General features: G+C 40.2%; 1 protein-coding gene across 3 annotated transcripts; it reads left to right on the top strand.

Annotated features, from left to right (window-relative positions):
• The first annotated feature begins 863 nt into the window (after positions 1-863).
• UBLCP1 (ubiquitin like domain containing CTD phosphatase 1) lies at positions 864-13,450 on the top strand. Of its 3 annotated transcripts, none has more exons than XM_032703210.1 (11): positions 864-947; positions 3,280-3,473; positions 3,843-3,934; positions 4,355-4,440; positions 4,541-4,656; positions 5,688-5,786; positions 6,729-6,766; positions 8,956-9,054; positions 9,502-9,618; positions 10,961-11,088; positions 12,428-13,450. In XM_032703210.1, the coding sequence occupies exons 2-11, from the start codon at positions 3,320-3,322 to the stop codon at positions 12,453-12,455; spliced, it is 957 nt and encodes a 318-aa protein (XP_032559101.1). In that variant the 5' UTR covers positions 864-947; positions 3,280-3,319; the 3' UTR covers positions 12,456-13,450. The 3 variants fall into 3 exon arrangements, with proteins under 3 accessions (XP_032559101.1, XP_032559099.1, XP_032559098.1); XM_032703208.1 differs by having other exon boundaries at positions 868-988; XM_032703207.1 differs by lacking the exon at positions 864-947 and adding an exon at positions 967-988 and having other exon boundaries at positions 3,283-3,473.
• The last annotated feature ends 655 nt before the right edge of the window (positions 13,451-14,105 follow it).

Genomic DNA, 14,105 nt, shown 5'->3' with positions numbered 1-14,105 from the left:
GTTCCCAAGAATCCCACCAGCAGCCAAGAAGTGACCCCTGATTCAACAGATACAACAATATACCCATAGAGGCAGCTTAGGAGTGAAGGGAGTTTTGAGTCATAGAATCATGGAATGGTTTGGGTTGGAAAAGACCTTAAAGATCATGTAATTCCAACCCTCCAGCAGTGGGAAGGAACACTTTCCACTAGAGCAGGTTGGTTCAATCCCCATCCAACCTGGTCTTGAACACTTTCAGGGATGGGGCAGCCACAGCTTCTCTGGGTAACCTGTGCCAGTGTCTCACCTCCCTTACAGGGAAGTATTTCTTCTTAACATCTAATCTAAACCTACTCCTTCAGTGTGAAGCCATTCCCGCTTGTCCTGTCACTCCAGGCCCTTGTAAATAAGTTTCTCTTCATCTTTCTTTAGGCTCCCTTCAGGCCCTGGAAGGCCACAATTAGGCCACCCCGAAGCTTCTCCTCTCCAGGCTGAACAATCCCAACTCTCTCAGCCCTTCCTCATGGCAGAGCAGCTCCGTCCCTCTCATCATCTCGGTGCCTCCTCTGGACTCGCTCCGTGTCCTTCCTGCGCTGGGGACCCCAGAGCGGGGCAGCGCTGCAGGGGGGTGTCTCAGTCGGTATCCGTGGGTACGGAACAATCTTCTTTAAATGTTAACGACAGAAAAGACACACTGGCGGCACAGCTGCCCCTGCAAGCCGCCTCTGCGGCCTCCCCCGGCGCTGAGCTCCCACGGGCGCAGCTCCCTGCGCGACCCCGCTCCCAGGGAGCTCCCTGACGGAGCGGCCCCGCGGGCGCTGCCCGCCCGGCCCCGCGCACATCCGGGGCCTCCCGCTTCCGCCGGGGCCAGTTCCGCTTCCTGCGGGCGGACGGGACGGGGCCGGTGCCGCGGCCGGTGAGCGGCCGCTCCGCGCTGCGAGGGCGGATCGGCGGCCCCGGGCAGCCCGGTGGGTGCGGCGGGGGAGGATCGGCGGCCCCGGGCAGCCCGGTGGGTGCGGCGGGGCCGGGGGGGAGGCCGGGCCGGTGTAGGGAGGCGGGGGCGGGCGGCTGTGGCGGCCGTGCCACTGTCCCCGCGGGGCGGGAGCGGCGCCGGGGCCGCAGCAGCGCCGTGTGGGAGCTCCCCTCGCCAAGGCCGTGTCGGTGCCGGGACAGCCCGGCCGGGGGAAAGGGGCGATCCCGGGCTGGCACCGAGCTGGCCCCAGACCCCGCTCCCCACCTGTTACGGGGCCGCACTTTGTACGGCTCATCAGGCACTTTGTGTGTTTCGGGGGTTTTATCTTTATGTTGCTTAGTGGGACTTAACAGATGTGGATGTCTCTCTTCGCGATCTGCCAAGATAAATCGGTGCGATGCTACAATTTCTCAGCACGACTTCAACGCTTTCTCTATGACCTTCCAGTCCATTGGTGCTTGGTGGTCCGAGGGCCTTGTGAAGGCTCAGGAGGTGTAATTAACCCAAGGAAGTTGTGTTTCACAGCACCCAGCCCCCATGGTAGAGCCCTTCTCCCCGTGTCTTCCTCTGCTTCTGATCCACTTGCCTGTGTTCATTGATTCGATCCCCGTAGTGTTTGGTGTGGGATAAAGGTGCCTTGTCCCTGATGCTGCTCATCGTGACAGGGCTGTGGTTGTGTAAGGATCAAGGGTTGGTCAAGTGCTCAGCTTTGGAGGGATGAGCGTTTCGATTTAGCACCGGACAGAGACTTGAGAAGTTTTCTCGCAGTTCTTGCCCTGTGCATTTCCTTGCAGAATGATTTGAGGTGTATGGTGCAGGTAAGGAAACAGGCAAATAAATCCTTCTTTCTGTGAACTTAGTCCAAGGATTGTGGACAGCAATAATTTATGGCAGTAAGCCTATGTATCAACATTGCTTGACATTGCAACCTTAATCTCAGTCGAACCTCTTAGTGCTTCTAAGACCCCTTCTTCATGAGTCTTTTTCACAGTATAATACCAGGTCCCTATCTGATTTGAGAATGTTCGGGGAAAAAAGGAAAAAAAAAATTCATTTTTTGTGTTACCACTTTTCCTCTTCGGTTTGTTTTCAGGACTCATAGAGACAGTAGTGTGGAGGTGAGGCTTGTAGTGTTCTCAGCAAGCAGGTTGTACCTAGCCCACGTCTCACCTGGACTGAGCTTGGTGGGGATGCCTGAGCAATTACTTGTTTGTTCTCAGTAGCTTTTACTGCATAAAAGAGAACTATTTTGTCTGAGAGCAGGTAACCACTGACAGTACAATGCTAGAGAGGAAGAAGAATCAGATTTTTGGATTCTGAGATTTTTTAGAGTTGTCAGGCCTGCATTTATTGGTGTAATGCACTTCTTGAAGGTGGATAGCCCCAGGTTTTTCACAGGTCTGCCCTCTCTTTGAATATCAGTCTTTCGAGGACAATTTCACCGTCAGTGGTGCAGAGGCCTTCTCTGCATCTCCTGACACTCTGTATCAGCCTTTTCATACCTTTCTAGCTCCTTGATTCTCTGTTTCCAAGCCCTAACAGACAAAACCACGTTCTTAATTTTACATTAACCTAAAAATCTTGGATTTCTGCTGTGTTTAATGAGGGACTGAACTGTTAAATACAGTTTGTATAAACGATGCTGTGTAAACTAAGGATAGTGTAATTATGGTTGTTTTGTCAGCACTGCAATGCAAGTGCAGCTCTTACAGTGTAATTGCATTGTGCAGGTGTATGTTTTGGCTTTGTTTTCAAATTCCTACATTGATGTTGCTACAGTGAGATGTGACCTGGGGTGTGTATTACTGCAGGTAACGCACAGTGAAAGGGGTTAGGGAAATCCAGTGCCAAAAATGGACTGCTGTGTTCAGAAAACTATTTTTGCGTGTTTATGTATTTTAGGTATTTAATATTTGCTGTTTTATTGTTGCATGTGTAAAGGTACCCATGGGTGGTTTGGTTGCATAAGTGTTGCAGAGGACATTTCTGAGCTTTGCAATGACTTTTGTGGTGCTGCAGTGCTCTGCTCGAGTGCTGGGTGTGCAGTGCACAGGCTGTACCTGCACAGAACACACAGCGAACGGTGAATGTGACATTGCTGAATACATCAAAGTGGAACTCAGAGCCCCAGTTCTAACACTGCTCTTTATCCCTTTGTTCCAACACTTTATCAACATGTTTATCATCCGCTCATGCGAAACAAACAGCTCTTTGATGTGCAATATAATAAAAAATCAAGAACGCTTTAAATAGATGTTATGGTTTGTCTTCTGAAAAGAGCAGTTCTCCTGTTTCTTCCTTACATGGTCTTTGTTTTCCTCCTGCAGCAGATTTTTCAGAAAACAATACTGAACATATGCTTCAAGGATGTCTCTCTCTCTCATAATAAAATGGGGTGGACAGGAGTATACAATAACCTCGCTGTCAGAAGAAGACACAGTGTTGGACCTGAAACAGTCTCTTAAAGGCCTTACTGGAGTGTTACCAGAGCGTCAAAAACTACTTGGGCTTAAAATGAAGGGTAACTATTCTTGTTTGATGTTTGTTGTGGATGTACCTGAGATGTTTAAGGACAAACATCCTCTAAACCTAGGCAAGATGCCCACTAACAGGGCATCTAGTTCTAGCTCTCCCAGTTCTAGCTCTCAAGTGAACATGAATACAGACATTTTATAAATCACTGGATATTGATTATTATTGATACATTTACCTGGTAATTAACTCAATCCCAGCTGAAACCAGGACACTGTATATGGAACAGAATGATAATACAGCTTGGGATATCTGGTATTTTACAGGGAGCTTATTTCAGTTAAGCATGAAATGTATTGACATTTTTCTAAAATCTATCCCAGTAAAAAAATTCAAATATTACCTGTTTGTGTTACAGGCAAACCTGCAGATGATGATGTTAAGCTTGGAGCTCTCAAGTTGAAACCAAATACAAAAATAATGATGATGGGCACTCGTGAAGAGAGTTTGGTAAATATTTTACCTGTTCATTAGGTTAAATTTAATTTAATTAAATTTAATTTGAATTGTGATTTTAAATTTTGAATATTTCAGTCATCATTTGATAAATTATATAGCACAGTAGATTTCTGTTTGCATTTATTTTTCTATGTAAAGTTAGCTTTCCTGAAGATTTCTGAGAGCAGTGTGTATTCATGAAACTCCTGTATTGCTCTGGACTTGAAGTACAAACCTATTATTATGATATTCACTGACTTCTCAGATCTGATCGATCATCAATATACTTTAGTAATTCTTTCCGCTACTTAAGTGAAACCATTTTGGTTAAATAGTATTTTTGTCCTGTAATGTGCAGTAACAGAAACTTGATATCCATTGTTATTATCCTTCTGTGGTTCTAGTTATCTTTTATTATTATTGTTCCTTTAGGAAGATGTCCTTGGGCCACCTCCTGATAACGATGACGTGGTCAATGACTTTGATATTGAAGAGGAGGTTGTGGAAGTAGAAAATAGGTTAGGAGTTTTAGCTATTAAAACAGTTTGTTTGTTTGTTTGTTATTGAATGTAGAGTGTACATTTTAAATAACTGTAACTTTTTGCACTGTTACATTAGGGAAGAAAATCTACTAAAAATTTCCCGTAGAGTTAAAGAATACAAAGTGGAAATTCTGAATCCTCCTAGAGAAGGGAAAAAGCTGCTGGTTCTAGATGTTGATTATACACTTTTTGGTGAGTTTTTATGCAACTTGTGGGATGTTTTTGTTTAAGACCTCGGTTTATTTGCCAGATCACATTTGTTGAGTTTTGCTTTGCTGTCTTATACAACATACCTTCTGCTTTGTATGATTTTGTGGTCTTCTGCTCACATTTTAAAAACCCTTGGGCTTTTAAAATGTTGCATGGTGTTGATTTTAGTGCAAGAAGATATAAAAAAGTGGCAATTTAGTATTCTGTCTAAATAGCCTTTCTCTTGACACCTTGTGTTTTGTGGCAGGGCAAGATATTGTAAGATAGTCATCCTGGTCTGTACCTGATTGACTCCATTTTTTGGGGGGGTGGGACAATAGCTTCAAATTTTATTTACAAGTTATTACTAAACATTCACAAAAGCATGTGTTACCTGAAAATTCTGTCAAGCTGGTTTTTTTGGAAGCCAGAATTTTTCTTCTGACTTAATTTTTTCTGGGATGTAGGTGTGTCATGGCAGCATAACTGTGAGTAGTAAATAATAGCTTTCCTTTTTGATGAGATTTGTTTCCAATCTAAGATCAAAATTCAACCCATTACTGAGTTTAAAATTTTTATTTAAAGGTCTTCTGCTAGCAGGTTTTGGCAACAGTTTTTGAACTGGAAGAGGCAATGTTTGCATCTCTGAAATGAGCTTGATATATGCTTACAAAATAGCTGGACTAGGTTTTAAAGAGTCTGTTTCATATATGTCTTGTTACAAATTTGCTAAGTGCACAGATGAACTATTTGTCCTGACTTTTCAAAGATACTCATACTCAGAGAACTCTGATTTAATTATTAGCTAAGCCCTCAAGGACTTCTAAGGATAAACAGATAAATATCCTCTCTGCTTCTTCTGTCCACCTTTAAAACAGGGATGGTAGTTTGCTATGAATTCATGCATGATCTTATAGTGCCTCAGTGTTTCCCTCATGAAACTCTTCAGGTCTTTGGATAGATAGGAAAGTCAGACTGAACTTTAATAACTTATACTTTAATAATGAATTGCTTATCTCTTATATTCTTTTTAGACCACAGATCGTGTGCTGAAACTGGGGTAGAACTGATGAGGCCATACCTTCATGAATTCCTGACTTCTGCATATGAGGATTATGATATTGTAATTTGGTGTAAGTTTTATACTCAGTACCTCAGAATTTAGAGTAAATTGTCATTCAGAGCAGACACTCCAGGTGGGAGGTTTTTATATTGCTTTTTAGTGTGAATCACAAGATCTGAAACAATACAAAAATGTTTGGCTGTAAGTCACACAGCTATTAGGGATATTTCAGAAAAATAGTAATTCTTATGTGAAAAAGCTGACAGCAGTGGGTCTCAGCATCACTTTACTGTGTTACTTTGTACAAACAAACAAGTGCTTGAAGTAACAGAACTATATAATCAACATTCAAACACTTTTTGATAGTGATCTTTACAAATAATCTCCATCCAGACAATACCTAGTGAAGTGCCAAATGAACCAAATTCTCCTGTCTACAGGGATGGTTGATCCTTTGCCTTTGCATGCTGGGTTGTTTCCTGTCCAACAGCTGCAGAACAGACTTTAGCCAGAGCAGGTTTCAAACCATATTAAAATTGTATTGCAAAATGTCATTTTCATAGTCTGGAACAATATTTCTACATATTCTTAGGTAAGTGGGCAATGTTGAGACTTTGTCCTTTCCAGACCTTATGTATTCCTATCATTGCTTCCAGGAGGAAATCTGCACAGGCAGTGTGATTCCTCAAACCAGGTGTAGCCCATTCCTTATGGTCCTGCAGACTGTAGAGTTTAGTAACAGCTGATCTAGAAAATGGTTTTAACACTTGCACTGCTCATGTACTTGTTCATTTGAAAAGTAAACTTTTCCAAATAAGAACAGACTTCCATGAAGGAAGACTGTCTTTAAGGCAGTAACCCTACAAGCTGCAATGAAGATAGATCTTTCTGAAATAAAATTTTGTGTAAAAATTTGATTTATGAAGTGAGCAATTCCTTGGCTTATTCAATTTTGCCTGTTAATGGCTTATTTTGATAAAGTATTCTTTCTGTTTTCTCCCATTTGTTTCAGCTGCTACTAATATGAAGTGGATTGAAGCCAAAATGAAAGTAAGTTGTCCTGAAAATGTGTGATTGATTCCTGGTTGGGGTAACTCTTCGTGTAGTTGGGCTCATGCTCATCATTACAGAACGGGTTAGAAACTGGGGAGGTTGTATGAATCATAACCTCAGTATTTTAAATCTTCATAGTCACTTTAAATTGTCTCCCATCACAAAACTAGATTAAGTCTAACTTCAGAATTCCACACAAACTATCAGCATAGGTGCTAAATTTAGCAGAACTAAACACAAGTCAGTACCTGCTGAAACTTGGATTCGTCACGCAGCCTTCACAGTTGCTTTCATCTTACCTCTAATTATAGATCTCTAGTCTTTAAATGTAATTTTTTTTAGAGGAGCAGACAGATGTGAGATGCTGGAGTAGGTTATCAAGAGGAAACTCTTCATATTTATCTTTACCTATTGCAGCTGTGTGATTCTGTGACTTCCTCTGCCTTATTAAACATCCCGTAAGAGCTCTTCTTTCAGTCCTGGTTTCTTCCCTACTGAAATTGGGCAGGAAGCCAGTTTTGCACAGCTGACCCCGTGGTAAACATATTTACTGTCAGGCTTAGCTGTAAATCTAATGAGCTTACTAAGAATTGCTGTGTGTTTGGTTGGTGGGTTGGGGCATTTTATAAATCAAAGCTTGTTTCCATTTCAGGAAAAAGTTTTCCAAGTTTAAGCTTTTATATCTCCACTTATTATGATACACTATTTTTTTTCAGGATTTAACAGAGCAAAGCACATTTTTCTAGTGTTCTCTTCCTCAAAATAATTAATTTCTACAATTCTTTTCTAAACAAAAATGCCTCAGAGTGATCTCAGAAATGGGAACCTGTAGTCCGAACTGTAAAGTGAAGTTAGTGCAAGTACAATCAGTGTTGAGCCTTGCAAACATTGTACTTCATGTGGCAGTGTTACATGTTTATCTTGTGTCTGTCAGTGTAGTGCAAGGATTTGATCTTGTGGAAAACCAGTGTTCAAAACTGGGCTGTTTCCCCTGCACTCGTCACCTTTCCACATTTCTAGTTTGCTTTCCCAGCCCTTTCATGTTACTGAATCTCTCTCTCTGTACCTGCTCCTGAATCTTGATCCGTTGAGATTCCTACCACTAGATGCCACCTGCTGTTTCTCCTTAAACTGGTGACACTAGGGGTGCTTATCTACAAAAGTTTCAGTTTTTGTCAGGGAACAGTGATCCCAGCAATGCTTGGCACTGAAGTTCTTGTTTTAAACTACAAAGCAGGAACAGCACTAAAAAGAAGGGAGTATCAGATAACCAAATTTAATCTCTCATTTGCCATCTATTTATGCCTGGAATTCAAACAGTCTAGAACAGCTGGTTCTGTCAGTATAACAGGATACTGACTCAGGCAGGTAGTGCTTTTCATTTGCCAGATTCACTTTTTCATATGAAAGCAAATCAGTTACATGTGGCTGGATATTTGCAGGAGAGCTGCTTCAGTGGATATTTTCTCCTTGTTATGTAGCTTTGCATATTACTGCTGTTGGACACACCAGAAGTCATCAGCAATATCTGTGTTATACCATGTCAGCAGATTTTACTACTACTTTTCAGCATTTGAAAGGAATTGAAATGGAAATGATGCTCTCTCACCTAGTTAAAGTTTTTTAGCTTTAAAAAGGATGTTTTCCTTAGAGTCTTTATTTCAAGAGTTATCAAATCTTTAAAGTGCAAACTGACAGATTTCTGGCTTATGTCTTGGACATGTGCAGGGGGGAATGATAACAATGAACTGTTACAAATATTTCATCTTAAATTGGGCTGTGGTTTGTGCAACTCACTGTAAGGAACAAATAGCAGTCAGTACACAGTAAAGTTGAGGTGTGTAGAACTTGTGAAAGATTGTGCATAAAGGTATGAGCAAGGTCTCTCTGTATTTTGCCTTTTCTGCAAAGTTGCTTTGATTTTATGCTGACATCAGTTTTTAAGTTACTGCTACTAAACACTGCAAAAATAAATTCCTATCAGCTTCTCATGGTAGAACAGTGGACATTTATGATTCTCATTGTGTAACAAATTTAACTTGCCCCAGATATCTATTTTTAGCATGTCTCTGGTAATCCTCCACTGCTCACCCCGTGACAAACAATGCATTGTAATTGTGGCTCCAGTTGTTCAGCAGTAAAACTCTCTTAATTAGAAGCTTTAATAATACATTTTTATGATGCAGGAGCTTGGAGTGAGTACCAACACAAATTACAAGATAACTTTCATGCTGGACAGTGCTGCCATGATAACAGTGCACACTCCTCGAAGAGGACTAATAGATGTAAGTACCTATTTTCTCCTGATCTTTTTTCTACGTTCAGATGACTTGTTGCCACACCCCTTTGAAATATTCAACAATAAAGTTGTACTGAAGTTTTCATGCAAGAAAACTGTAAGAATCTTGGAATCACAGATTTTTTTTGCTACTGAAAGTCTCTATTAATGTTTTGAGTCATGCATTTGTATGTCACAGGTTTCAAATCAAACAGTAGGTAACGGTTGCAAGAAAATTTAGTACCAACAGAAAGCTTATCCTTAGTGTGGAGTATTTAGTATGTTATATTATTTCACATATCTTCCTTTGTCAAAGCCAAACTACCTGCTAATGCTAAAGGAAAAGAATACAACTGTCTATTTAAGTTTGGAATCAGGTTCCTATAGATGGTATTTTCAGCTCCTGTATATGATCTGATTTACCTCAGGTACCTTGTATGTGATGTATTTCCAGGTGAAGCCTCTTGGTGTTATCTGGGGAAAGTTTTCAGAATATTACAGCAAAAAGAATACTATTATGTTTGATGATATTGGCCGAAACTTCCTAATGAATCCACAAAATGGACTCAAGGTAATGTAAACTGGAATTTTCATTTATTACTTTTTCTTCATCATTCAAATAGTACTTTCTCATACTTCTTAGCTGTATCATGAGGAAAGGCTGTTCTTAACTAGCAAAGTTGCATATTTTATTATATTTTTTATTTACAGTGCCATTTGTCTGGACTAATATTTCCCTAAGAGTAGTATTAAATAAACTTTGTTTCACTATTAACTGAGCTTTTAAGAGACTTCCAAAATCAATAAAATTATGATTTATGTTTGAGTTATACCTGCAAGCTGTAATTGAGCTGGGCATTGCTGACAGGCACCATTGAAATATATGACGTTCAATCTCAAGAGTGGTCATATTAAATAGACAGAAAATAAATCAAATAACAAGTGACTGTACTTCATGGTTGTATGCCAGTGTAATCACAAGTGTTCTCTTTGGATAAATAATTAGTACCTTGAGCTGTTTTGACACAGAACAGCAAATATTTCATTTTATACAACTGTCAACCAGTTTGTGCTCCGTTATTAGTGCTGGTTCTGAATAAGAATGAAACCTAAATTTCTTCATATATATGATGGTAGAGCAGTGTGGTACTAAAAGAAATTCCATAAATTTCTTTTAAAATGAAAAAGATGTTTTCAAATGCAGGAATTCAAGATTTCTTTTAAAGTATCCATGATGTGAAAAGGGTAGCAGTTGATGAGATCTAACGAGATGATCTTAATTGGAAGGAGAATCAGGAATAGCAAAGATCTTGCTGGGAGAGAATTATCCAGAGAGGTCCCTCTAGCTCAGATTTGAAAGGTGTTGTCATTAACAGCTGCAGACAAAAATGTTGAATCGCTAAAACAAGGCCCAGGTATAATGTATTCCAGGATTAAAGCAGCTGTCTGATAAGCTTTGTTTCTGACATCTCTTTTCACAGAAGCTCTGCTTGTAGTCAAAGGCTTTTTATTGAAAAAAAGCGTCTTGTTCCAGTGATGCCACACAGTTCATAAGGCAGAGCTGAAAACCCCTCTTGCAAAAATCTCTGTGAAAACATATTAGAAAATGTGCCAGTCCATTCTAGATCATTTTATCAGTCTGTCTGGGAGGGGAAGGCTCAAAAAAGTGCAAGAGAAAACAAATTTGTTCCATGGTGGTACAAAGCAAAACCCCCACAGTCCAGTCTGCAGGAAGAACAGGGCAAATTGGATATGACCACTAATGGAAAGGTTTTTCTTCCTCCTACCTGTAAGAAGTTATAACATGACATAGTACTGAAAATATATACCTTAATTAATGGTAAATGATAAAGAATCTATAAAACTTTTTTTTGTGAGCCAATGGTTATACTCAGTTTATTTATTTTGTATAGATAAGGCCCTTTATGAAAGCACATTTAAATCGGGATAAAGACAAGGAGCTTCTAAAGCTCACTCAATACCTCAAAGAAATAGCAAAACTAGATGACTTTTTGGAGCTGAATCACAAACATTGGGAAAGGTAAGAACAAAGTCAAAATTCTTGCTTCCTTCTGTCCCTGACCTCACGTGTTTTGCTTGAGGTTGTCTCTACAAAGACTGGAAACAGTGGAGCTGATGAACTTTGACATCACTTATGAAGATCCTTCAGTTTGAGTAGAATTTTAATAAGGTTGTAGTGTTTGGGCAAGTTCCCTAAAGATAAGATTTTGGCAGAATGCATCTGTGTTTTCATACTTTTCCAGTATTCAGGACTGCCAATTATGCAATTATGCTTCCTAAAAGGAAAAGAATATTTGAAAGAACCTGATTCTTGGAAATCTCTCTCTTTTCCCTGCAAAGTTAGGCTGTCAGTTCAGATCCAGCTCCTTCGTTAGGTGGCAACTTTTCTGGCAGTTACTTCAGAGCTCTGGGGTGTTACAGAGTGGTTCTCTGTCACTACCCTGGTTGTGTGGTTTCATAGTATTCATCAGCTCCAAGTTGCTGTGTTATGAACAAGAGTTTTCCAAGTGCTCAGGGCACCAGTTATCAACCTAATTCTTGGTAGAAAATAACTAGCTGAAGTGTTTGGGCAAAATTCTTCTTAATGATTTTATGCAACAGCCTGAAGCTTCAATGCATGTGAAGAAAAGCATGTGCAATTTGCTGTTTGAAAACCACCTGTTCAATGCTTAAAAGAACAGCCTTGCAGGCTTGGTACAATTTTATTTCTTGTTTCTGATTAGACAGAAAGTCAAATATTAAACCTTAAAAGCAGTGAAAGTCACTGGATAACTCACACTGTCAGTGAAATTGGTTGAATTCTTTTTCCTGGAGTATTTGCAAAGCCTTCACTGTCACACCACGGATTGTTCCAGCTCTAGTGCTAGGAGAGCTGTGGGATCAGAATACAAGCCATTTAACATCACTCACATTCTCTAAAGAAGCTGGTGGAAGGCTGTTCTTTTCAGGTTATGCTGGATCACTGTTCACTGAAGTGCTGAATTTATTTGAAGGAGTGCCATTACTAATGGGCCTTTTTATCTTAAAGGATGTAATAGCCACTTTTCCAGCTGATGTAATTTTCCATCCTCTTTAAATAAAACAGGTTTCCATTTCCTTCCTCCCTTTTATTTAAAAAGCCTGATAGAGTCTAACTAAAAACATGACTGAATTACTGTAAGATAACCTATCAGGGAACTGAAAAATGCTGAAATCAAATAAAAATCATAAGTGGTGTTGATTGCATTTCTGGTTTGGGGTTATCAATAGGGGCATTGTTAGTGAGAAAAGAAAGCAGATTCATACTTTGATCTTAAGATCCTGGATATATTCGTGCCTACCTCTTATATTGTGAAAAACTGTACTTTTATTTCTTTCAGGTATCTTTCAAAGAAGCAAGGACAATAACATTAATAAAACTGTGTGGCACTGAGTTGAAGGGAACATCACTAAGATCATTGGACTTTTCCTTGCTTTTATGCTAGAGTATAATAGTGCTGGACACTGGACCCAATGCCAGAATGACTGCTAAACTTGGTCTTCCAGTTGGTTGGTTGTGGGTTTTTTAAAAGATCACAGCAATAAGCTCAAAGTGGGAGAAACAAGTCAGTTGCTTTTTCTTGCATTCAGTTCTGGCTTTACTTCTCAAAATACTTTCCTCTCCTTTGCTGCCGAAGTACAACCATAACCATCTAAGACCAAAACCATTCTGAAACTAGAAAGAAATATTTAGACCAAAAAAAAGTTGAGTAAAAAGCCAACCTTGGCAGTGTATGAATTGTATAAGTCCTCTATTCCCTCCATCTTTAGAAACAGTCTCCCTCTCCCATTCCAGTATTTAAGTCTATGAATTACAAGTTGTCTAAGTTTGGTATGTATTAGTATGTCAGTGTTTCTCTGTGCAAGACAGTAAGATGGGAAAGTACCACCTCTGTGGCAAATTTACCCCAGTATGTGAACTTGTACTATAAAGCAGTGTTTACTGGAAAACAAAAGATTGAAGTTTGAGGGAGAGAAACCCACTGTTATTTGGTCAGTGAAAAGCAGTCTGCCTGAAAAATTCCCCTATGCCAGATAAAGGGTTTAAACCTGAGATGGGAAAGTCACATTCCTAACACAGCATGAACAAAACCCTTGTTCTCTTCTAGCTAAATCTTGTCAAAGTGCAAACACTGTGTTTAAATACAATATTCAGCCATACTGTTCTTAAAATATCATTTACTTGCGCTGCTTATGCCTGCACTAGAGAAGTGTGATGTGACTGCTGTTTGGCATTTCCAACACTTGTGCATTATGCAGTTCATGTATTTGAAAGAAGACTGACCCTTTCAAATAAAAATGGTATATATTGTTCTTAAGGAACTATAGCAGTTGTGTAAATAATAAAGACCTTTTTCATAGTTTGTGTCCTGTGCTGCCTTAAACATTTAGCTTTCATAATAGAGAAACCATCGATAATACTAATTTGGGGGGTTTTGGAGGATTTATTTGAATTCCAGAGACACGGGTTTTGCGTCAGTAGTTAAGTAAGAGACTGGTATGTGCCACTGCAGATTAGGGCAGTGGTGCTGAATAGTGGAGCACCAGCCTGGCTGGGAAAGGAACCTTGACAGCACATGTCAGACTGTCAGGACAGCAGGCACAAATGAGCTGTTGGGCTGAGCACACGAGGCTGCAGCTCAGTGACCTGTCAGAAAATATACAGTTTCTTATCCACGGCTCTGGGTGGTTTAGTGCCAACCCAAGCTGTGTTTCAAACTGGTAAACCAGAAACCTGATGCATAAAAATCACGTTTTAGGTAAGTGTGGAAGGTGAATATCTGGAGTTTTGTCTCCTAGAGCTGATTTCTGATCTAGAAGCTGACTGGCTCCTGTACACACAGTCCAGGGAGAACCCCTGAGGCTAGAACAGTGATCCTTTACTGGAAAGGCTGCAGCCACATAGATAATGGAATGTAGGACTGGTACATGGTGCAGTGGAATTCCTTTGAATTTAAACAATTGAAAAAAGTCAAGACACTGCACTTGAATCACCTGTAGAGTTTGTTGTGGTGAGCA

Source organism: Chiroxiphia lanceolata, chromosome 15 (assembly GCF_009829145.1).
Source record: "Chiroxiphia lanceolata isolate bChiLan1 chromosome 15, bChiLan1.pri, whole genome shotgun sequence".
NCBI classification, from domain to species: Eukaryota; Metazoa; Chordata; class Aves; order Passeriformes; family Pipridae; genus Chiroxiphia; species Chiroxiphia lanceolata.
Note: the sequence above shows the minus strand (reverse complement) of the source record. Positions and strands in the feature narration are given on the sequence as shown.